The 26,000-nt window shown below is 39.2% G+C and overlaps 1 protein-coding gene across 2 annotated transcripts in view; it reads left to right on the top strand.

Annotated features, from left to right (window-relative positions):
• Positions 1-26,000, top strand: part of C9 (complement C9) — a 61,436-nt gene that overhangs the window by 27,858 nt on the left and 7,578 nt on the right. For both annotated transcript variants that reach the window (XM_040262794.1, XM_040262795.1), the window contains 4 exons: positions 9,554-9,829; positions 18,406-18,646; positions 21,450-21,575; positions 23,927-24,105. In XM_040262794.1, the coding sequence (XP_040118728.1) occupies positions 9,554-9,829; positions 18,406-18,646; positions 21,450-21,575; positions 23,927-24,105 (822 nt within the window). The remainder of the gene's footprint in view (positions 1-9,553; positions 9,830-18,405; positions 18,647-21,449; positions 21,576-23,926; positions 24,106-26,000) is intronic.

Raw genomic sequence — 26,000 nt, 5'->3', positions numbered from 1 at the left:
CTCTTCTCATCTACACTTGCTATCTCAATTTTTGAGATAGCAAAATTTTGAATTCCCCAACTGGATTTGTTTCCTAGGGCTACCATCACAAAGCACCACAAGCTGGATGGTTTAAACAGCAGACATTTATTTTCTCACAGTTCTGGAGGCTGAAAGTCTAAGATCAAGATGTCAACAGGGTCGGTTTCCCCGGAGGTCCCTCTCCTTGACAGTAGGGGGCTATCTTCTGTATCTCCGCATGGTCTTTCCTCCATGCTGGACTGATTCTAATCTCCCTTTTTCATAAGGTCACCGGTCATACTGGATTACAACCCATCCTAATGACCTCATTTTAACTTAATAACGTTTTTGAAGATTCTGTCTCAAAATGCCATCACATTTTGGGGTAATTGAAATCAGGAATTTCAGCATGTGGCTTTTGGGGGATCACAGTTCAGCCCATAACACCTCTGTTATCTTGTTACCCAAACTGTTTTCACCAAAGTTCATCTTAAACTTCATTGAGTTCCCTTTACTTGAAACAGCCCTTAAATATTGCTGCTACCAGAGTTGCTATCTTATTTCACAGTCTCTCTCTACATTGGGTGATTTCATTCCCTCCTGTGGCTTTAGATTTCCCCTCCATCCTGATGGCTTACAAACACTGTATCTATGGCCCAGGTCTCCCTCTGAACTAGGTTTCTGTGTAACTCAGTTCAGTTGCTCAGTCCTGTCTGACTCTTTGTGACCCCATGGACTGCACCACGCCAGGCTTCCCTGTCCATCACCAACTCCCGGAGCTCACTCAAACTCATGTCCATTGAGTCGGTGATGCCATCCAACCATCTCATCCTCTGTTGTCCCCTTTTCCTCCTGCCTTCAATCTTTCCCAACATCAGGATCTTTTCCAAGGAGTTAGTTCTCCACTCCAGTTTCTCCACTCCAGGTGGCCAAAGTATTGGAGTTTCAACTTCACCATCAGTCCTTCCAATGAATATTCAGGATGATTTCCTTTAGGATGGACTGGTTTGATCTCCTTGCAGTCCAAGGGACTCTCAAATGTCTTCTCCAACACCACAGTTCAAAAGCATCAATTCTTTAGCACTCAGCTCTCTTTATGGTCCAACTCTCACATCCATACATGACTACTGGAAAAACCATAGCCTTGACTAGAGCTTTGTTGGCAAAGTAATGTCTCTGCTTTATAATATGCTGTCTAGGTTGGTCTGTGTTATGGCTCAGCTGGTAAAGAATCTGCCTGCAATGTGGGAGACCTGGGTTCGATCCCTGGGTTGAGAAGATCCCCTGGAAAAGGGAAAGGCTACCCACTCCAGTATTCTGGCCTGGAGAATTCCATGGACTGAAGTCCATGGGGTCGCAAAGAGTCAGACAGGACTGAGCGGCTTTGACTTTCACTTTAAAGTTGGTCTGCGTAGCTAGTTGACTGCAAACATTACACAGTTCACAAATCCAAGCCTTATATCCCATCTTATTCCCAATCCTCTGTTTCTTGCTTTTGAATTCTCTACTTGGCAAATGAAACAATATCTTCCTAATCATTAAACTCAAAAGTCTGGAAATCTTCCTAAAGACCTCTACAGGTGCATCTCCCTCAAAGCCCACAACATGCAATCAGTCTGCAAGTTCCATTATTTTGTCAAGTTTCTTATCTCTGTTTCTTCTTCCCCATTCCCATTGCCATGCCCACTGCCTTGGGCTCTCATCATTTCCATCTGGGCTACTATTAGTCCTCCTATCAGTCTGAGACCTCTAGTTTTGCTCAGTTTCAATTCATTCCACTCACTTCAGTATGAAGATATATGATAAATCTGACCTTATCCCTCTGTTGCTTAAATTTGGTGTTGTCTGCCTATAGCCTTCCAGATAATGATCAATTTCCTTGGCAGGGAGGAAAAGGTCATTCTTCATCTGGCTTTTAATGGCCACACCACCCTCAGCTTTCTCCTCTGAACCTTTTATTTTGGTTAGATGCTTCTTCTGCAAATTATCCAATAGCCTTTGCTTTTTCTTTCTCTTCAGGTGTTGATTTTGCTGTATCCTATCTACCTTTAGTTGAGTTTCTAGTCATTTTATTTACCATGGAATCCTGAGAAACTAACATCATATATCATGCTAAATAAATAATTGTGTGTTCAGTCATTCAGTTCATGTCTGACTCTTTGCAACCCCATGGATTATAGCCCACCAGGCTTCTCTGAACATGAGATTTTCCAGATAAGAATAGTGTAGTGGGTTGCAGTTCCTCCTCCAGGGAAATAAATGATTACTGGATTAGTAAATAAATGCATGCAGAATACTGACACTCTTGCTTTAGAAAGCAAATGCTTTTTTTTAAAGGAGGGAATAACCCATATTCAAGTGAATATGTAATTGGAATTGCCATTAAAGTTGACAGGAAGTGAAAACAGGCTTAAGAAACATTCCAACTACTCTCTCTACAGGCAGTTTGAACCCATTTAGAAAACTTTGCAGTGAACAAATAAAATTTATTATATATTTACATGCTAGTTTATTTGTTATGTATTGATATTCTTGGGAAACAAGAGGTCAAGTCTACAATGAACTTATTATGGATTCAAATTTGGAGTCATAGGTAGGAGTCAAATTATGAAGTTACTCATATGCCATACTAAGTAACTTGGGCATAATCGTGAGGATGTTAAAGGAACCACTAAGGAGCATAACATGGACTTTGTGTTTTGTGGAGATGAATTTTGAGGAGACAACAGAGATAATAACTGAAGAAGGCTATTTTATGGTCCAAGGAGATGATGAAAAACTGAACTGCATCTGTAATACTAGAGGCAGACAAGGAGACATGAGATGCAGCTCAGTCTTAAGAACTAACAGTTCAGTAATGAACTGGAGACAGTAGAGCATAAGGTCAAGTGCTCAGTTCTGAATAAGACTTCTTGGGTTTGAATTCTGATAAATTCCTTCACTTACCATCCACATGACTCCAGGCAAATTATCTTTCCTGAATCTCAGTTTCTTATCATAAAGTGGGATAATAATAATACACACTTCATAGGAATTTGGAAAAGGTTAAATGTGTTAATTGGAGAAGGCAATGGCACCCCACTCCAGTACTCTTGCCTGGAAAGTCCCATGGACAGAGGAGCCTGGTGGGCTACAGTCCATGGGGTCGCTAGGAGTCGGACACGACTGAGCGACTTCCCTTTCACTTTCCACTTTCCTGCATTGGAGAAGGAAATGGCAACCCACTCCAGTGTTCTGGCCTGGAGAATCCCAGGGACAGAGGAGCCTGGTGGGCTGCCGTCTATGCGGTCGCACAGAGTTGGACACGACTGACGTGACTTAGCAGAACCAGTAGCAAATGTGTTAATATGTGCAGAGTGCTTAGAACAGGGTCCAGCACAAAGTAAACTCACCATAGATGAAAAATATGCAGACAAAAAGTCAAAGGAGACCTCCAGTGGATGGTAGGCCATCAGAGAAGACCTGAGATATCTGTGTGTGTGTGTGTGTGTGTGTATTGGAAGAGGAGATGGGGAATCTTCCCAAAGAAGAGTTAATTCCAAGAAGATAATGATTGACTTCTAGGTAGAGTTATCTTGCCCAAAATAGATTATATAAAATATATTAATGTGAGGGTGGAGTTTGAACTGGAGACAGAAATTTAGGTACCATCAGCATATACCAGAGCATCACTGAAGTCTTGAGAGTGCTTAAGGCCAATCCAGGAGGTGTATAATGAGAGGAAAGAACAGAGAGAATGGAATTCTAGAACATGCCAATATTGAAGATATAGGCAGAGAAGACCTTATGACTGTACAGTGGAAGTGAGAAATAGATTTAAGGGACTAGATCTGATAGACAGAGTGCCTGATGAACTATGGATGGAGGTTCATGGCATTGTGCAGAAGACAGGAATCAAGACAATCCTCAAGAAAAAGAAATCCAAAATAGCTGTCTAGGGAGGCCTTATAAATAGCTGTGAAAAGAAGGGAAGTGAAAAGCAAAGGAGAAAAGGAAAGATATACCCATTTGAATGCAGAGTTCCAAAGAATAGCAAGGAAAGATAAGAAAGCTTTCCTAAGCAGTCAATGCAAAGAAATAGAGGCAAACAATAGAATGGGAAAGACTAGAGATCTCTTCCAGAAAATTAGAGATACCAAAGGAACATTTCATGCAAAAATGGACTCAATAAAGGACAGAAAACGTAGGGACCTAACAGAAGCAGAAGATATTAAGAAGAGATGGCAAGAATACACAGAAGAACTGTACCAAAAAGATCTTCAAATACACAGAATTGTACAAAAAAGATCTTCACGACCCAGATAATCATGATGATGTGATCACTAATCTAGAGCTAGACATCTTAGAATGTGAAGTCAAGTGGGCCTTACAAAGCATCACTATGAGCAAAGCTAGTGGAGGTGATGGAATTCCAGTTGAGCTATTTCAAATCCTGAAAGATGATGCTGTGAAAGTGCTGCACTCAATATGCCAGCAAATTTGGAAAATGCAGTAGTGGCCACAGGACTGGAAAAGGTCAGTTTTCATTCCAATCTCAAAGAAAGGCAATGCCAAAGAATACTCAAACTACCACACAATTGCACTCATCTCACATGCTAGTAAAGTAATGCTCAAAATTCTCCAAGCCAGGCTTCAACAATATGTGAACCGTGGACTTCCAGATGTTCAAGCTGGTTTTAGAAAAGGCAGGGGAACCAGAGATCAAATTGCCAACATCTGCTGGATCATGGAAAAAGCAAGAGAGTTCCAAAAAAACATCTATTTCTGCTTTATTGACTATGCCAAAGCCTTTGACTCTGTGGATCACAATAAACTGTGGGAAATTCTTCAAGAGATGGAAATACCAGACTACCTGACCTGCCTCTTGAGAAACCTATATGCAGGTCAGGAAGCAACAGTTAGAACTGGACATGGAACAACAGACTGGTTCCATATCGGGAAAGGAATATGTACATGCTGTATATTGTCACCCTGCTTATTTAACTTCTATGCAGAGTACATCATGAGAAACACTGGGCTGGAAGAAGCACAAGCTGGAATCAAGATTGCTGGGAGAAATATCAATAACCTCAGATATGCAAATGACACCACCCTTATGGCAGAAAGTGAAGAACTAAAGAGCCTCTGGATGAAAGTGAAAGTGGAGAGTGAAAAAGTTGGCTTAAAGCTCAACATTCATAAAACTAAGATCATGGCATCTGGTCCCATCACTTCATGGGAAATAGATGGGGAAACAGTGGAAACAGTATCAGACTTTATTTTTCTGGGCTCCAAAATCACTGCAGATGGTGACTGCAGCCATGAAATTAAAAGATGCTTACTCCTTGGAAGGAAAATTATGACCAATCTAGATAGCATATTCAAAGGCAGAGACATTACTTTGCCAACAAAGGTCCGTCTAGTCAAGGCTATGGTTTTTCCAGTTGTCATGTATGGATGTGAGAGTTGGACTATAAAGAAAGCTGAGCGCTGAAGAATTGATGCTTCTGAACTGTGGTACTGGAGAAAACTCTTGAGAGTCCCTTGGACTACAAGGAGATCCAACCAGTCCATTCTGAAGGAGATCAGTCTTGGGTGTTCTTTGGAAGAAATGATGCTAAAGCTGAAAGTCCAGTACTTTGGCCACCTCATGCGAAGTGTTGACTCATTGGAAAAGACTGATGCTGGGAGGGACTGGGGGCAGGAGGAGAAGGGGACGACAGAGGATGAGATGGCTGGATGGCATCACTGACTCGATGGATGTGAGTCTGAGTGAACTCTGGGAGTTGGTGCTGGACAGGGAGGCCTGGTGTGCTGCGATTCATGGGGTTGCAAAGAGTCAGACACGACTGAGCTACCGAACTGAACTGAATCTAGCTCTTGTCTCTAGGCTTTCTGGGGTGTGACCCAACCCTCACTATTTCAGACTTTACTCACTACTACCATCCTAGCATAGTGTAATAGGACCATTCAACATTCTAATTGACACCCTGACTAATATTCCTTTATACCAGCAAGCAGTCCTTCACACTGCTAAGTTGATCCTTGCCCAGGGCCAGTTTCTTTCTAGCCAATTCAGATGTAAGCACAAGAGACAACAAATTACGCCACTCTAATCCTACAGCCAATTAGAAGACAATGAACTAGGAAGACCTTAGCCTTCTAGAAGAGTTAGGGAGAGATAGCTTTCTGGTGCCATTTTCTTCAGCTTTGGCACTTCTCAGAATGGAAAACTGAGTGGAATTGTCTTCAACTGCTTCTACTAGCCTTAGATTTCAAGGTAATAGAAATTTATTCATTTCTCTTTCTTTTTGTTAATCGAAGTATAGTTGATTAACAATGCTGTGTTAGTTTCTGGTATACAGTAAAGTGATTCAGTTTAATATAACATATAATATTATTCCATAATATATATATGTATTAATTTTTCAAGGCCAAATGTTCAAGAAAACCTTTTCCATGAACCTTTTCTTCATTTACCACAGAGAATTTGTCAAGCCCTCTTTGGCAGTGTAACATAAAAATGAACAATTCTGCCCTGGAATCCGACTTCCTGGGTTTCATTGCTGACTGGGCCACTCCCTAGCTGTATGATCTTGGATGCATTTTTTTAACCTTTATCTTCTTATCAGTAAAATGGGGATAATTCAAGAAATTAAAAGATAGGAAATTAAACATTTATGTAAAATACTTTTAGCAACTACTGACACAGAGTAAGCACTCAATACATATGTTATATTAGCTATATTGGAGCTGCATATTAAATTTAATAAAATTTTTATTGTCATCCACTTTTCACCAGGTAATTTACTAAATGGTGAAACTATAGTGGCATGTGGGTAAGATGGGTATAGTCCCTGACTTCTAGGAGTTTACCATCTGAAGGTCTATTAAGTAAGCAATTATAAAAGGGAAGAGTTTTTCATTTTGTAAGAAGAACCATGAAAGCTTATAGGAAACAGATTTGTTAGTCGGTGGGATGAGGAAACATCTCCCTAAAGAAGTAATGTTTAAGCTCAGACTTGAGATAGTAGTGGGGATTCACCAGACCGAGGGATATATAGTACGTATGTGTGTATGAGTGTGTATAATGTTTGTGTAATGGGAAGGTGGAGGAGGCAGGGGAAGTACAGAAGTTTCCAGAAAGTAAACACAACATAAAAGAGCCCTGTGGTGGGAGGAAACATAGGCAGTGGAAAGGAGATCAGCGGGCTGGAGTATAGACAGGGAGAAACTAACTTGGAACAAATCTAGTTTAGATTTTATCTCAAAGGCAGGGAAGACAAAGATTTTAAGCAGGGAATTGACATGGTTAGGTTACTCTTCCCCTTTGCATTGAGCACTTTCCTTTAAAGAAAATTATATACATTTCAGTCTTTCCCATTAGATGATAACTTTGAGTTTCTTGTCTTAGTCTTCTTGGGTTGCTGTAATGAAATACCAGGGACCAGGTAGCTTTGAAACAACAGAAATTTGCTGCTCACAGCCCTGGAGGCTGGCATCTCAGATCAAAGTGCTGGCAGGGCCAAGTGAGGGCCCTCTTCTGGGTTACAGACTTCTTGCTGTAATCCTCACATGGTTTCCAGGGACTAGGGAGTTCTGTGGAGTCACTTTTATAAAAGCACTAATCTTTTCATGAAGGCTCCTTCCACTGGCCCCACCTTCTATTAATAATGCCATCCCATTGGGCATTAGGATTTTAACATGTGAATTTAAGGGGAGACATATACATTCAGACCTTACCATTCACCGTGCATAAAAGTCACTCAATGTATGCTATGAAGTCCCATCTGTGTCACTGACTAAAGAGATGAGTGTTTTCCCAGACAAGAGTTGCAGCCTGCTTCAGGGGACCTCTGGAAAGAGAGTTTAATTGTCCAGATTAACAGCTCTCCCACTGATGCCTGACAGTAACCAAGTTGGCAAAGAAAGTTTTGTTTTATTGAAGTGTAGTCAATTTACAATGTTATGTTAATTTCTGGTGAACAGAAAGCTGATTCAGATATATATATATATATATATATTCTTTTAAAAATTCTTTTCTATTATAGATTACAAGATGTTAAATATAGTTTCTTGTGCTATACAGTAAGACCTTGTTGATTATCTATTTTACATATAGTAGTGTGTTATCTGTTAAACCCAAGCTCCTAATTTATCCCTCTCCCATCCTTTCCTCTTTGGTAGCCATAAGTTTGTTTTCTATGTCTGAGAGTCTGTTTTGTAAATAAGTTTGGGTGTTTTAATAGAAAGTTTTAATTAAACAGCTAACTAAACATCTAGGTTGTTTTAGCTAAATTAGTTTTAACTAAACAACCAGGTTGTTTAGTTCAGTCTTTTTTGTGCAAAAATGAGCGTGGTTAAAAAAAATCAAAATGTCCAAACAACATAAAAGATAATGCAAGAAAAAAACAAGCCTGCCACTACTCCAGAGATCTATCTATTCACAGTTCCCCTTCTCAAGGGTGAACACTCTGTGTGTCTATTTTTCCAGCAATTTTCTATGCACATAGAAGTTTTTATTTTTATTTTTAATTTTTATTTTTTTCGATTAGGCAGTGGAGTGAAAAGGTTAAGAGGCAGAACAGGGCTCAAGTCTTGAAATTTCTACTTAAATTAATTAACATGTGTAAAATGCTCAAAACAGTGCCTGGTATATAAGGCTTCTGAAGGGTTCAGTTCAGTTCAGTCGCTCAGTCGTGTCCGACTCTTTGCAACCCCATGAATCGCAGCACACCAGGCCTCTCTGTCCATCACCAACTCCCGGAGTTCACTCAAACTCACGTCCATCGAGTCGGTGATGCCATCCAGCCATCTCATCCTCTGTTGTCCCCTTCTCCTCCTGCCCCCAATCCCTCCCAGCATCAGGATCTTTTCCAATGAGTCAACTCTTCTCATGAGCTGGCCAAAGTACTGGACTTTCAGCTTTAGCATCATTCCTTCCAAAGAAATCCCAGGGCTGATCTCCTTCAGAATGGACTGGTTGGATCTCCTTGCAGTCCAAGGGACTCTCAAGAGTCTTCTCCAACACCACAGTTCAAACACATCAATTCTTCGACGCTCAGCCTTCTTCAGTCCAACTCTCACATCCATACATGACTACTGGAAAAAACATAGCCTTGACTAGACGGACCTTAGTCGGCAAAGTAATATCTCTGCTTTTGAATATGCTATCTAGGTTAGCTTTATCATTTTTTTCTTTCTTTTTTTACACAAATGGGAATATATTTTACATGTGATCTGTTATGCAACTTGCTTTTTAATTATTAATATGTTAACTTTTGAAAGCTTGCTATGTTCTAAGCCCTTCATATGCTTTATTTCATTGATTTCTCATAACAACCTTTGGGCCAGGTGAGGTGAATATCCCTATTTTATAGACTGGGAACCAAACTGGGCACAGAGAGGTTATTGTGTAATGTTCTCAAGGTTATCAAATCTGTATTTAAATACTGGCAGTCTCACTTTTGTGCCTTCACTCTTAACTTCTTTGCTCTACTCTCTTTCAAATAAATTGCCTGATTTTAGTCTTTTTCTATTTATTGTGGGTGGTTTTTTGAATATTTTCTCTTAGACCAAAGCTGACAAGAATTTCAGAACTGAAAATCATGAAGAAGAGATTCAGGTGCTCAGAACTATTATCAAAGAGAAGACATTAAATGTTAATGCAGATTTAACTATAAAATATACACCTGTTGAAGCAATTGAAAAGCATAAATGTATAGATTTAGAACATTCTGACAAAGAAAACACCTCAAGTCCTTCCAAGCTGGCTGCTGAGGCTACGTTTCGATTTACATATTCCAAAGAGGATATTTACAGACTGTTGATGTCATATTCGGCTAAGAAGGTAAGATCAAACTTTAGTATAGAAAATATAATGGAATATTTTGAAAACTAACCAAGCATGCTTTTTAAAGTTTAATTGTTTAGAAAAGATAGTGCTCATAAGATAAAGAAAAATAATACTCAACAAATCTTCAAATGTGTAGGTAGCTAGAGGATCCAGAGGAAGAAAGTTAACTGGAGAAAAATCCCTTCAATTTAGTAGTGATGTGAGTGTTTGTGGTTACAAACAGAACAAGCATATTAAGAATTCAGAGTATACTTTTTGGGACTCCTCTGGCGATACAAGGGTTAAGACTTTGTGCTTCCACTGTAATGGGCATGGGTTCGATTCCTAGTTAGGGGTAGCTAAGATTCCACATGCCTGTGGTGCAGCCAAAAAAAGAGAGAAGAATTCAGAACATTCTTTTTGACTGATATTGTGGTAGCAGACTATTTAATCTATATTCTCTTCAGAATTAAATCATGCTCAGGAATTTTTTGGTAATTCATTGCAATGTCTTAGAATGATGACTACTTACTCTAAAGTGTATTTCTAAAGTAACAATGCCATGAAATTATATACATTGAGTATGAAATTGTCTGCTTACTTTGTAATCATACATTTAATCTGACACTTTGAAAATGTGTTCATTTTTTAATATTTAATCTAGATTTAGTGGTTTGTTTCATCTTTGGGATAAATATAGAATATACTTTCTGTAATCAGTATGATGCTGGTAAAATGCTCACTCTCCCTTTTCTGATATCACAATCACCTGTTTAGGTATACTCCTTCCACTTAAAAAATAATACTCCTTCACTGTTAGTATTTATATTATGCCTAATTGTATAATTTTTTTTTAACTTTCGTATTGTGCTATAGCCTATTAACAATGTTGTGATAGCTTCAGGTGAACAGTGAAGGGACTCAACCATACATATATACATGTATCCATTCTCCCCCAAACTCCCCTGCCACATAACATTGAACGGAGTTCCATGTGCTATACACTCGGTCCTTGTTGATTATCCGTTTTGAATACAGCAGTGTATACGTGTCCATCCCAAATTCCCTAACTAGCCCTTCCCTCCATCTGCCCCCCAATCCCCAGCAACAGTATAACTGTTTTTTATAGGTCAGTACATTGCCTCTATTCACATGCACACTCACTCAAAGAGTGCAGTTGGAAAATCCTTGAAGTCATTCAACAACTACTTAATTGTGGACTTACTATGTGGCCAGACACTGTTCTAGGTGCTTAGAATACATTTGTGAACCAAGCTAACAAAGATTCTTATTCTCATGGAGCTGAAAGTTTAGCAGGGAAGACAGATTAAAAATAAGCATAACAGCCAAAAAGGGAAGCTATAGACTATTTTAAAAATGACAGGTGCTATAGAATAAAATGAAGAGAGAATAGAGTAGCATAAGGCAATTAGGAGTCCTGAGCGGTGGCAATATTTAAAAAGAAACTTAGGGGACTCCACTGGTAGTTCAGTGATTAAGCATCTGCCTTCTAATGCAAAGAACTTGGGTTCAATACCTAGTCAAGAAAATAAAATCCACATGCCACTGGGCAGCTAAGTTTGCACACTACAACTACTGATCCTGTGCACAACTGCTGCTGCTGCTGCTGCTGCTAAGTCGCTTTAGTCGTGTCCGACTCTGTGTGACCCCAGAGACAGCAGCCTACTAGGCTCCCCTGTCCCTGGGATTCTCTAGGCAAGAACACTAGAGAAACACATTTACTGCAATGAAAACCCAGCTCAGCACAAAAAAATTAAAATAAAAAATTAATAAGAAGTTTAGGATAGGCTTCACTGAGAAGATAAGATCTGAATAAAGATTTGAAGGAGAGGAAATAGTCAAATATAACTGGCAGAAGGATCTATTAAAGACAAGTCCCTAAGATGGGAACATACTTGCACATTGGGCCAAAGTAAAGCAGCAGGAGAAAAAGTTAGTGAGGTTACCTTGAATCAGATTTTAAAAAAGGCCTCACAGCCTATGATAAGAGTTTGATTTTTTTCAATGAGTGACATGAGGGACCATTGGAATGTTTTGAATAGAAGATTGACATATTTTAATATATTTTAAATGACTACTCTGGATATTATTGGGACAAGATTATGAAAGTTAGTAGCAAAAGCAAGAAGATTTGTTAAAACCTATTGCAAGAATCTAGGTGAGAGATGATGGCATTTCAGAAAAGGACAGTTGTAGAGTCAAACATGACTCAGTTTTTGCTCTGAGCAACCAGAAGAATGGAGTTGCTATCAGCTGAGATGGAGAAAACTTCAGGTAGAGCAGGTTTGGAGAAGAAGACCAGTAGTTAAGTTTTAGATTATGTTTGAGATGTCTATTTGACATTCCATTGGCAACATAAAGTAGTAAGTTGATGTTATGAGTCTGACATTTGGAAAGGAGGTCTGGAATTAAGCTTTAAGTTTGAGAAAGTGAAAGTCGCTCAGTCATGTCTGACTCTTTGAGACCCCATGGACTATACAGTCCATGAAATTCTCCAGGCCAGAATACTGGAGTGGGTGGCCTTTCCCTTCTCCAGGGGATCTTCCCAACACAGGGGTCGAATCCAGGTCTCCCACATTGCAGGCAGATTCTTTACCAGCTGAATCACAAGCTGTTAATAAATAGATGGTGCTTAAAGTCATAGGATTTAATATTGCATAAGGACGAGGAATGTTAGGTCCAATGAATCAAGGTAAATTGGACGTGGTCAAACAGAAGAGGACAAGATTGAACACTGACATCTTAGGAATCAGTGAACTAAAATGGATGGGAATGGGCAAATTTAATTCAGATGACCATTATATCTACTACTGTAGACAAGAAGCCCTTAGTAGAAATGAAGTAGACCAAATAGTCAACAAAAGAATCTGAAATGCAGTACTTGGGTACAATCTCAAAAACAATAGAATAATCTCAGTTTGTTTCAAAGGCAAACCATTCAACATCACAGTAACCCAAGTCTGTGCCCCAACCATTAAGGCCAAAGAAACTGAAGATGACTGGTTCTATGAAGACCTACAATGCCTTCTTAGAACTGACACTTAATGTCAGATGTCCTTTTCATCATCAGTTCACTTGCTCAGTCATGTCCAGCTCTTTGCAACACCATGGACTGCAGCATGACAGGCTTCCCTGTCCATCACCAACTCCTGCAACTTGCTCAAACTCATGTCCATTGAGTCAGTGATGCCATCCAACCATCTCATCCTCTGTCATCCCCTTCTCCTCCTGCCTTCAATCTTTCCCGCATCAGGTTCTTTTCTAATGAGTCAGTTCTTTGCATCAGTTGGCCAAAGTATTGGAGCTTCAGTTTCAGCATCAGTCTGTCCAATGAATAATCAGGACTGATTTCCTTTAGGATTGTTTGGTTTGATCTCCCTTTCATCATAGGGGTTTAGAAGGCAAAAGTAGGAAGTCAAGAGACATCCAGAATAACAGGCAAGTTTGGCCTTGGAGTACAAAATGAAGCAGGGCAAAGGCTAACAGAGTTTTGTCAAGGGAACACACTGGTCATAGCAAACACCCTTTTCCAGCAACTCAAGAGATGACTCTGCACATGGACATCACCAGATGGTCAGTACCAGAATCAGATTATGTTCTTTGCAACAAAAGATAGAGAAGCTCTATGCAATCAGCAAAAACAAGACTGGAGCTGATTGTGACTCAAATCATGAGTTTCTTATTGCAAAATTCAGGTTTAAAAAGAAGAAAGTAGAGAAAACCACTAGATCATTCAGGTATGACCTGAATCCAATCCCTTATGATTATACAGTGGAGGTGATGAATAGATTCAAGGGATTAGATCTGATAAGAGTGCCTGAAGAACTATGGATGGAGGCTCATAACATTGTACAGGAGCCAGTGACCAAAACCATTCCGAAGAAAATAAATGCAAGAAGGTGAACTGTTTGTCTGAGGAGGCTTTACAAAGCTGAGGAAAGAAGAGATAGTAAAGGCAAAGGAGAAGGGGAAAGATATATCCAACCGAATGCAGAGTTCCAGAGAATAGTAAGGTGAGCTAAGAAGGCCTTCTTAAATGAACAATGCAAAGAAACAGAGGAAAACAATAGAATGGGAAAGACCAGAGATCTATTCAGGAAAATTGGAGAAATCAAGGGAACATTTCATGCAAGGGTGGGCACAATAAAGGACAGAAATGGTTAAGACTTAACAGAAGCAAAGAAGTGGCAAGAATACAGAAAAGAACTATACAAAAAAAGGCCTTAGTAACCCAGATGGTGTTGTCACTCATCTAAGGCTGGATATCTTGGAGTGTGAAATCAAGTGAGATTTAGGAAGCATTACTACAAAAAAGCTAGTGGAGGTGATGGAATTCCAGCTGAGCTATTTCAATTCCTAAAAGATGTTGCTGTTAAAGTGTTGCAATCAGTATGTCAGCAAATTCAGGAAACTCAGCAGTGGCCAAAGTACTGGAAAATGTCATTTTTCATTCCAATCCCAAAGAAGGACAATGCAAAAGAATGTTCAAACTACTGTAAAATTGCACTCATTTCACATGCTAGCAAGGTTATACTAAAAACCCTTCAAGTTAGGCTTTAGCAGTCCATGAACTAAGAAATTCCAGATGAACAAGCTGTGTTTCAAAGAGGCAGAGGAACCAGAGATCAAATTGCCAGCATCCGTTGGATCATGGAGAAAGCAAGGGAGTTCTAGAAAAACATCTATTTCTCCTTCATTGACTATGCCAAAGCCTTTGACCTTGTAGATCACAGCAAACTGTGGGAAATTCTTATATAGTTGGGAGTACCAGACCACCCTACCCATCTCCTGAGAAACCTGTATATGTGTCAAGCAGCAAGAGTTAGAACTTTACATGGAACATAACTGACTGGTTCAAAATTGGGAAAGGAGTACAAAAAGGCTATATATTGTCACCCTGCTTATTTAACTTATATGCAGAGTACATCATGTGAAATGCTGGGCTAGATGACTCGCAAACTGGAATCAAGATTGCTAGGAGAAATATCAACAACCTCAGATATGCAGATGATACCACTGTAAGAGCAGAAAGTGAAGAGGAAATAAAGAGCTTCTTGATGGGGATGAAAAGGAGAGTAAAAAAAGCTGGCTTGAAACTCGACATAAAAAAGCTAAGATCATGGCATCTGGTCCCATCACTGCATGGGAAGTAGAGGGGAAAAGAAGGAGAAGTGATAGATTATCTTTCCTTGGGCTCCAAAATCACCGCAGAAGTTGACTGCAGTCATGAAATTAAAAGACGCTTGCTCCTTAGGAGGAAACCTATGACAAACTTAGACAGCATAGAGAGATCACTGTGCTAACAAAAGTCCATATAGTCAAAGCTATGATTTTTCCAGTAGTCATGTATGGATGTGAGAGTTTGACCATAGAGGAGGCTGAGAGCCAAAGAATTGATATTTTGGAATTGTGGTGCTGCAGATGACTCTTGAGACAGCAAGAAGATCAAACCAGTCAATCCTAAAAGAAATCAATCCTGAACATACATTGGAAGGACGGTTAGTAAAGTTGAAGCTCCAATACTTTGGCCAACTGATGAGAAAAGCCCACTCATTTCCCTGATGCTGGGAAAGATTGAGTGTAATAGGAGAAGTAGGTGGCAGAGGATGAGATGGTTAGATAGCATCCCCAACTCAATGCTCATGAATTTGAGCTAACTGTGGGAGATGGTGGAAGACAGAGGAGTCTGGTGTGCTACAATCCATGGATCCCACAGAGTGAGACACAATTAAGCAACTGAACAACAAAATATATAGATGGTGCTTCAAGTTGCAGGCCTTGGCGAGACCACTAAAAAATTAGTGTGGTTAGAAAAGGGAAGATCAAAGACTAAACTCAAGAAACTTCAATAGAAAGTAGTCTGGGGAACAAGGAGTGAAGGAAAGAAGAATGTAGCCAGGGTAGTGCCATAGAACCTAATTACTCAAAGTGTGTTCTGTGACCAGTAGAAGCAACGTCACTGGGAAGTTAGGATCTCAGACCCTACAACAAAACTACTGAGTCAGAACTGCATTTTGACAAGATTCTCTAGATATTTATACTGTATGCTTTAAGAAGCACTATTCTAGATGGCAAAAAAGAAAAGAGTGATGAACTATGTCAAATGTACTAATATACGAAAGAGGATATATAGACGTGACCACTGGCTTTAGCATTATAAAGATCACTGGCACCTTCAGAAGAGGTTTTGAATAAAAGAGAAGTTTGTTGGGAGTGGAGAGGGCAGCAGCATGACTGGGTTAGATTTAAGAGAAAATGGGAAGAGAAGAAATGGAAACAACCAGACTAGAAAACTCTTTAAAGGAATTTTGCTTCTAACTGGGCTTCCCTGGTAGCTCATCTGGTAAGGAATCTGCCTGCAATGCAGGAGACCCCTGCATTCAGGTCTGAATACAGGTTCAATTACTGGGTTGGGGAGATTTCCTGGAGAAGGTAGAATACCCACTCCAGTATTCTTGAGCTTCCCTGGTGGCTCAGATGGTAAAGAATCAACCCACAATGCGGGAAACCTGGGTTCAGTATCTGGGTTGGGAAGATCCCCGGAAGAGGGCATGGCAGCCACTCCAGAATTCTTGCCTGGAGAATCCTCATGGACAGAGGAGGCTGGTGGTCTACAGTCTGTGGAGTCACTAAGAGTCAGACATGACTAAGAGACTAAACACAATGAGGGCAAAGAAATGGATGGCAAGTGGTCAGACAAGTAAAACCAAGAAATTATTTTTATTCCCTTAAGATGGAAGAAACAAGAATGGATTTAGATGGGAATGATCCAAGATCTACCTCTAACATAAGCTGAACCAAAGAATATAATGTCTTTCTGACAAGATACACCTCTCAATTTTAGCAAATGAAAAGAAATTTAAATATGTTTTGTGCATCTTTGAGATTCTGTTAAGAATGATTATCAATTCACCAAATGGAAAACATATAAATATGGAATAATTTTCTTTAAGATTCTTGTTAGATACTGAATCACCCAGTATCAGTTGAAGTTAAGTCCCGCAGTGTCAACAGCTGTGCTTCTAAAACATAACAAATTTGCTGTGATGTTCATACATACCAAGATTCACCTTTAAAAAAAATAAAATGGTTTAAACTCCTATGCAATCAACACGTATTCACCACAACTACGGCAGGCAAATTTTAAAAGAACCTTCCACAAAATCATGGGATCTCAGTTGTGGTTTAGTTTCGCCTGGGACAGTCTATAGCATTGAATCACACATAGCTCTTTGTCGCTGCCCCAGTTTTCCTTAGGAAATGTAAGCCATCATCCCTGGGAACATTTAAGTGCTGAGGTGTTTAGATTGACTTGAAAACTACTTCTTCAAATATTGTCTGTCTTTCCCTGTTATCAAACATTCAGAGGACTTAGGAGAAGGCACAGAAAGGCCTGAGACCCAGGTTTTCAGTACCAATCTTTGCCACAGACTTGGGGAAAATAATTTGATACCTTTGTATCCCAGTTTCCTTGTATGTAAAATAAGATATATAATGTCTACATATCCTTCCATTGTTAACATTTTAAGTCACCTTAGTGAGATATAATTTACATAACATAAAATGAAAATATTTTAGCATACAGTTCCATGAATTTTGACTGTTATATCCACCTTTGTAACCACCTCCTCAAACAAATGCAAAATATTTCCATCACCTCAAGAAAATTCCCTCATGCCCTTTGAATCAATCCCCTACCACTTAGGAGTCAACTGCTGACCAGATTTCTCTGACCACAGCTTAGTTTCACCTATTCTAGAACTTTATATAAATACAATAGAGTCAGAGAGTATATGGGTTTCCCAGGTGTCACTGGTGGTAAAGAACCCTCCTGCCAACACAGGAGCGTAAGAGACAGGGTCAATCTCTGGGCTGGGAAGATCCCCTGGAGGAGGGTATGACAACCCACTGCAGTATTCTTGCTTGGAGAACCCCATGGACAGAGGAGCCTTGCAGGCTTTAGTCCACGGGGTTGCAAAGAGCTGGACATGACTGAAACAGCCATACACACATGCACACATACAGTATAAACTCTTTGGTGTATATTTCACTCAGGAAAATATTTTTGAGGTTTATTTGTATTGTTGCCTGTATCAGTAGTTCATTCCTTTTTATTGCTAACTAGTATTCTTTTGTGTGAATAGACGACAATTTGTCTATTAATTCTCCTGTCAGTGGACATTTGTCATTTTCCATTTTAAGCTATTCTGCTCAAGTTGCTATAAAAGCCTCTTAAAGATCTTTTTGTGAACTGCTCTTCCTGATCTTATGTAGAAATGAATTTGCTGGCCATGGGAGTGTTGACTTTTTTTTAGAAACTGCCAAACAGTTCTCCAAAGTGATTGTACCATTTACCCTTCCACCAGCAATGCATGAGAGTTCTATTTTCTGTACATCTTCATCAACACTTTTGATAGGATTTTAATTTTGTCATTCAAATGGGTTAAAGTGTTACCTTGCTGTCATGGCTAAAAAGCATATTGACTATGGAAATTCTAAATTTTGTGAGTTTTGAATTTGAAATAAGGGTGATAAAATTCATGTTTCTTTTCTTCTGCTCTTCAATAAAGGAAAAAATGTTTCTGCATGTAAAAGGAAAAGTTCACCTGGGAAGATTTGTGATGAGAAGTCGGGATGTCATGCTGCAAACAACTTTCTTGGATTCTATAAATGCTCTGCCAAAAACTTATGAAAAGGGGGAATATTTTGCATTTTTGGAAACCTATGGAACCCACTACAGTAGCTCTGGGTCTCTTGGAGGACTCTATGAACTAATATATGTTTTGGATAAAAAGTCCATGGAGCAGAAAGGTATACTGAGAAATAGAGCTCTAGCTTCCAATGTTGTTCGAATCAACCAGTTTCTAGCACTAACCTCTTCCAGTGGTTAGCACTAACCTCTTCCAGTGGTTAGCACTAAAAATAGTGGTAGAGTTCTATAACCTGCTTCTTTGAAAAAATTCTTTTCCTGCCTTTTGGCCTCTAAAATCCTATCAAACAGCAAGTTGACTTCCACCTCAAACAAGATCATTTGGCCATGTACTACTCAGGAAGGCTACTGAGAAATGCACAAATTCATATTGCAATATAATGTTATTTAGTGATGCTTCTTTTAGTGAAGTGCTATTTACAAAGGGCTTCCCAGGTGGGGCTAGTGATAAAGTACCCACTGCCAATGCAGGAGACCTAAGAGACACAGCGGCTATCCCTGGGTTGGGAGTAGACCTAAGGAAGGCATGGCAACCCACTCCAGTATTCTTGCCTAGAGAATCCCAAGAACAGAGGAGCCTGGTGGGCTACAGTCTGTGGGGTCACAAAGAGTCGGACCTGACTGAAGCGACTTAGCACAGTCCACAGCACTATTTACAAGGGAAAAGAAAGTACAAGAGACATCATTTACATAGCCTCTCGCTTAATCTGTAGACTGGTTCAGTTATATGTGTGCCAATTATCTTCAAAGTATTCTTGAGAAGTGGAAAGGAAATGTTATAAAGTTTCTCCCAGAGTGGAAGGAAGAAGCAGTGGTAACAACATATAAGTCTAAAGCAAGAGTGGAAAATTAGTTTTACTTCATATGGTGACAGTTCTAACCATAGAGTGGTAGTTGAATTGGGTCCATATTGAGTAGGTTTCTGACCACAGTTGAAATCATAGAAAAGACTCTTATTGATCATCAGTGTCTGCCATATGTACAGAACAGGTCTGTGAGCTACATAATTACAATCCTAGCCTAAAGACTTCCTCAAAGCCTTTTAAAAATAAACTAAATGCAAATTTTCCATGTTAATAAGTTTTAATTATTGATTTTGTGGGTAATTATGGCTAATTACAATACTCTTTAAAGAGGTGATAGATGTCAGCATATCTCCTTTCTCTGTTCTCAAAGTTTGGGGATGTATCTCTTCGCGAAGGAAATGTTGCCGAAACCACTTCCACAGCTTTTTATCCTTAGCCTCTGGCTGTGTCAAGTGAAAATAAAAGGGGGTTCAGTTCTGATCCTAAAGCCTGACCTGCCCCACAGTGGATAAACATTTTGTAGATGAAACAAATATGAATGGCCAGAACCAATTGCTTTTGCTGCCTCAGTCTTGGACCAGTAGAGGCATTGCCAGGGGAAGTGGAGTATGATGTTTCTTGGCTTATACTGCCTCACAAGGCTGTTCCCGAGAGATGGTATAAATAGGTCTCTAGGAGCCCTGACTGGTAGGCTATATTGATAGATATCATGTGGGGAAGGGGCACAAAAGGGATGTGTCTCAAATAACCTGAAAATCAGAAGAGAAGGGTGATCAAATCACAAAGAGCCCTTCAGGCTAAGAGTTGCTGGTGAAAAACCCCACAGGTTGAAATCTTTCATCATGGATAACTCAGAGCTACCTACTTACATCTACGTACCTTCTGGCCTTAGTAGACAAAGATGATTAGGTCAACCCTGGGTCTTTGAAGAGCGAATCACGCTTCTTACTTTTCCACTTTGCCGCACCCAAGGACCAAATCACAACCTCCACTTCAGTGTGGAATGTCCAGACTCTGCCTGGTCATGGAAAGGTCCACAGCTGAGGTAAAGAATCTAAGCTTTGGGGTCACTTAGGTATTTTCATCCTCATCTTAGAATTCTCATGCTTCTTGGGTTAAGGTTGGAAATTTAGTATTCTGAATTACTAGCATTGCCTTCCATTTTTATTCTCCTTCCTCCTTTCCTATTGAAAATTCCACAGAACATTTCTTGAATTCTCACTAATTGTGGGTACACCAAAGACACTTGCTGAATGAATGAATGACTAAATACCCCAGATATCTACTTCTAAATCTCACTTTGAGATTCTAATCCACCATGGGATTAACTTAGCCTATCCCTTTCTTTTTTCATAAAGTATTTTGGCTTCCAGGACAAACAACTACATGTTTATATATGTGTGTGTGATCAGAAATGATAAATAAAAGCAAAAACTATAGGGTCAATGAGCTGAGGCCTGGGCAGTTACTCTTAAAGAAATAATTTCCTATATACTCAAGTAAATATTAGGATTTTTCTTCCTTATCACTGGAGCATCCACACACCACAGTGAGTCAGCTCCCATGACCAGTGTCTACTAAAGAGTATTCACAGGACTAGAACAAAGTGTCGTGTATTTAAATCATCTGCCCAAAGCAGGTTCCTTAACTGTTTCATGATCCTGTACCCTCATCTGTAAAATGAGGATAATGATAAAGCTTACCTCAAGAGGTTAATGTGAGGATTAAGTTAGTTAATTCCACAAAATACTTAGAATGATGCTGGGCACATAATCATTTAGTACATGTTAGACATTGTCTCCCTTTTATGGTGTTAGAGATAAAGGTCTTCACAATAACCACCCTTGTCTGACTCATGTTCTTTTTCACAAGCAGTAAATATATTTGTCCTTTACCATTAAGTTCACAAGCAAAGTCAAAGGAGACCACTAGATTCTAGTATGAGGGCAAAGTGGGGCAGATATAACCTTACAGTTGAGTTCAGTAATAATGTCTAGGAATCTAAGTCCGTATGTTTCTTACAAAATAACAAAGTTGGAATTTATTGATGATATTGATAGATACTATTGAATAATTTCCAACTAAATATATTAAACAGGTATTGAAGTGAGGGACGTACAGAAATGCCTCGGGTTTGATCTGGATTTGTCTGTGAAGGCTGGAGTTGAAGTTACGGGAAATGTTGATTCAAAACTTTGCTCAAAGAAGGGTATGGGTCAAATGGGTAAGTATGAGTTAACTTACTAGGGTAAAAAAGGAAGAAATGTCCATGAGAACTGCCCTGTCACTATGAGTCTTCTTTATTGTCTCTCCTCTTAATTTAAAAGCAAAACAAAAAACTAAAAGTGTTTAAAGCTATTTTACTTTTTTTTTTTGGCTGACCCACACTAGCTTGTGGGATCTTAGTTCTCTGGCCAGGGATTGAACGTGGGCCCTTGGTTGTAAAAGCATATAGTTCTCACCACTGGACTGCCAGGAAATTCCCCAAAGCTATTTTATCTTTATAGTGTTTCCCAAATGGCTATAAACACAAGTAACCTGGGGACATATATTCCATGGCTGAGCCCTGAAGTGCACAGCTCTGGTGGTGGTCATTGTAGATTTGTACATTTACCTTGACAATGGTAGAATACCAATAGTAGAAAAATATCTTGAGGAAAGTTTTCTTTATTTTCCCCTAATTTTAACAAAGCTTCTGAATGGCCTAGAGGAGGTGCTGTTTGTGTCCATCAAGAGAGGAAAAGGCCAAAGCCATCTCCTTAACACCCTAATTTTCCACCTGACTCAAAATCCCTAATTCATCCTCACCCAACTGGTCAAAAAGTACAAACTCCCAGTTATAAGATAAACACAAACTGTGGATGTGATATACAACATGATGACTCTAGTTAACACTGCTGTGTGATATGTTTGAAAGTCACTAAGAGAATAGATCCTAAAAGGTCCCATCATAAGGAAAAAATCAGTTTTGTAACCATATGAGGTGATGTGTGTTAACTAAACTTTGTGACAATCATTTTGTAATATATATATTTGTATGTCAAGTCATTATGTTGTCCACCTTAAACTTACACAGTGTTGTATGTCAATTATATCTAAATAAAACTGGGTGAAAATGGGAAAATCCCTAATCCATAACATTAAGTCAGTACATAACTTTTTAAAGAAATATAAATTGCTTTGTATAAATAGTACCTATGTTGCTAATCACTGGCAGATTTATAATCAAGAGTGGTGTTAGAGTTCTCAGTTTTTCATTCTGACCAGAAATACTTGAGAACATTCTCAGAAATGTAAATGCCTAAGATTCACCTTTAAAGAGTCAGCTGATAGTGGAGAAACAGAGGAGAGGAAAACCTAATATTTTTAAAAGCATACCAGTCACAAACATGTGGTCATGAATGGAAACTACTGCTGAAGTGAGAAGAAAGCTGACCTTGCCATCAAATGTCATAATTTCAAAATTTGACCCTGAAGCTTACTGTGTGGTCTTGGGCTAGTCACTCCATGCCTCTGAGGTTCAGTTTTCTCATCTATAAAAATAAGGAAGGATAAAAATATCATCTTGGAATTAGATTTTTAGTTCAAAAAATTCACAGCTGTAAATGATTCACCCAAATCTTTTCAAAAGTGCGTTGGTCTGGGAGAAACTGAGGGAGAAATATGCAAAAAATGTGGTGGAAAAAATTGTGCTTTTTTATTCTTTTTTCATATTCTTTGATATTGTATAATATGAAAATAGTCAACATAAATTTATATAAAATATAATTATGAAGGTAAGTCTTCAACAAAAAAAATGCATGCAATCAAGGTTCATGTTGGACTTCCCTGGTGGTCCAGTAGTTAAGAATCCACCCACCAGTGCAGGGGATGTGGGTTCAATTCCTGGTCTGGGAAGACTCCACATGCTGTGGGGCAACGAAGCCTACGCACCACAACTGCTGAAGCCCAGAGCTCTAGAGCCCATTCTCCGCAACGAGGGAAGCCACTGCAGTCAGAAGCCCATGCATTGCAACTGGACATTAGCCTCTGCTCATCACAACTGGGGAATGCCCATACAGCAACGAAGACCCAGTGCAGCCAAAAATAAATACATTTATTTTTTTTAATAAAAAGTCATGTCCCCATGTGTGCCCATGCTTAGGTGATGAACTTTAAATTATTGTATTGTGTGTGTTCAGTCATCCAGTCATGTCCAACTCTTTGTGACCCCATGGACTACAGCACACCAGGCTTCCCTGTCCCTCACCATCTCCTGGAGTTTGCCCAAGTTCATGTTCATTTCAATTATTAATGTATCTTAAATATCATTCCATTTATATTTTCTTTAAAAAGATTGAAATCTATAGTTGTCTACTAATAAAAATTATCCTTGGATCTCTTCTTGGCCTTTTGGCTAAGATCAAGTGTAAAAACTACCGTTGGAGATTTGGGGTGAACAAATTACCTAAGTAATATTTATAAGTAAAATTCAATAAATGTACTAGAGCTATACCTTGTGAAAGGGTTCAATAAATATTTATCAAATATCACAGAACTATACACACTTTACTTATGTCGTCTTTCTCTTCTCAGAAACGAACCCAGAGGCTGACCTCTTCGATGATGTTATTACATTCATAAGAGGAGGAACCAGAAAATATGCAACTGAACTGAAAGAGAAACTTCTCAGAGGAGCCAGAATGATTAATGTGACTGACTTTGTAAATTGGGCCTCTTCCTTAAATGATGCTCCAGTGCTCATAAGCCAAAAAGTAAGAAATACTTATTTTCAAATAGAAGATTTTGTCATTTTCTGACTAAATGTAACTTCATCTGAAAGACATGTGAGTTTCTGAGTCACTCACTCACACCCCCTCCCTGAAAGCAGCAGGGCATAGAAGAAAGGTGCAGAAGGGGCATCAGACCCTCGCAGACTGAGTCTCAGTGTCTGTTCCTCACTAGATGTGTCGTATTTTCTGACATCTGCAACGCTGAGTTCTCCAGTGCTACGTGTTTACTTTGAGGACTTAGTATGATTGCTTATATAGAGACTAGGCACAGATTGGTACGAAATAGTTGCCCAGGAATTGTCAGTTCCCTTCCATCTGCCCTGGTTGTTCCTTGCCTTCAGGTGACATCATACCACCCTTTTCAACACGGGAGAATCATATTTATCAAGGGCCTGTGTGAAAGAAAAGTTCATAAGTCCTCAGAAAGTAAGACCAAGGATGAGAAATTCTCATGGTTAGGAAATCCTTTCCTTTTTGTTTCTTGATCATAATAGTCTTCAGTTTATAAACCTTTTGGGACTTTACAGTCTGGTGCTATTCCTAAGGGGGAAAAAATGGCATTATAACTATAAATAAAAAATATAACTGACAATGTTATTTAGCCTCATCATTCTCTCCTCAAGCTAACTAAAAAGGTATGTGTTTTCCTTTACTGCTTATTTTGTTCCTGATATTGTTAGAAAGTATTTTTCCTACTTTCTTCTATGAAAGTGAAAAGTAAAATTTTAGTTGCTCAGTCTTGACTCTTTGCAGCCCCATGGACTGTAACCCACTAGTCTCCTCTGTCCATGGGATTCTCCAGGTAAGAATACTTGAGTGGGTAGCCATTCCCTTCTCCAGGGAATCTTCCCAACCCAGGAATTGAACCCAGGTCTCCTGCTTTGAAGGCAGATTCTTTACTGTCTGAGCTCTTTTTCCCTGTCAGTTTCACAATTTTCTTCCCTCGGGTCAAATTTATCTTTGATTGACCCATACTTCCATTTTATTAACTTGAGCTATAAACATGTTGACATTTTTGCTAGGGCTAGTTATTGGAGAATTGGGTTTCTTCATTCTTCATTACTGTCTTTAAAGGGAATGAAACCACCAAAGCTACCTCATTTATGTGTTTGAGAAACTCAGAAACTGCAAAATTATGATGGAAATCTATGAAAATCTAGCCAGTTGTAAATGTGCAAACACATCCATGAAAGACTTCAAATATTTTGTTCAAAAGCTAGGATAAAGAGAAGAAAAAAACTAACCAAAATTAAAATCAGAAGAGTCCACTTTTATTTTGTCATATTTAAATAATATTTATACTCATTACCTTGAACTCAGTGAAATAAATCTGTCAGAAGATCTTAAACAGGAAAATAATTGGTTGAAAATTCCCTGGTGATCAAGTAGTTTAGAACTCTGTACTTTCACTGCCAAGGGCCTATGTCTGATCTCTGGTGCAGGAACTAAGATCCTACAAGCCAAGTGCCAAACAGACAAGAAAAGAATTGATTTAGGTAGGAGTTTACATTTAGTTCATGCATTCATTCATGCTCAGTCGTGTCTGACTCTGTGACCCTATGGACTGTAGTCCACCAGACTCCACTATCCATGGAATTCTCCAGGCAAGAATACTGCAACAAGTTGCCATTTCCTCCTCCAGGGGAACTTCCCAACCCAGGGATCAAACCTGTCTCTTGTGTCTCCTGCATTGGCAGACAAAGTCTTTCCCACTGTGCTACCCTTACATTCAGAAGGATATCTAAAGTGACTTGTCTTCTCATCTCTGCAAAGTTCAACTGTTCTTGTATGGATCCAAGATTGTTCTCTGAGGAGGTCTTAATAATAATTTATCATATTCTATTGTTGTTGTTCAGTCACTGAGTCCTATCCAACTC

Source organism: Oryx dammah, unplaced genomic scaffold (genome assembly GCF_014754425.2).
Source record: "Oryx dammah isolate SB20612 unplaced genomic scaffold, SCBI_Odam_1.1 HiC_scaffold_20, whole genome shotgun sequence".
Classification (NCBI taxonomy): Eukaryota; Metazoa; Chordata; class Mammalia; order Artiodactyla; family Bovidae; genus Oryx; species Oryx dammah.
This window is presented reverse-complemented; position numbering and strand designations above follow the sequence as displayed.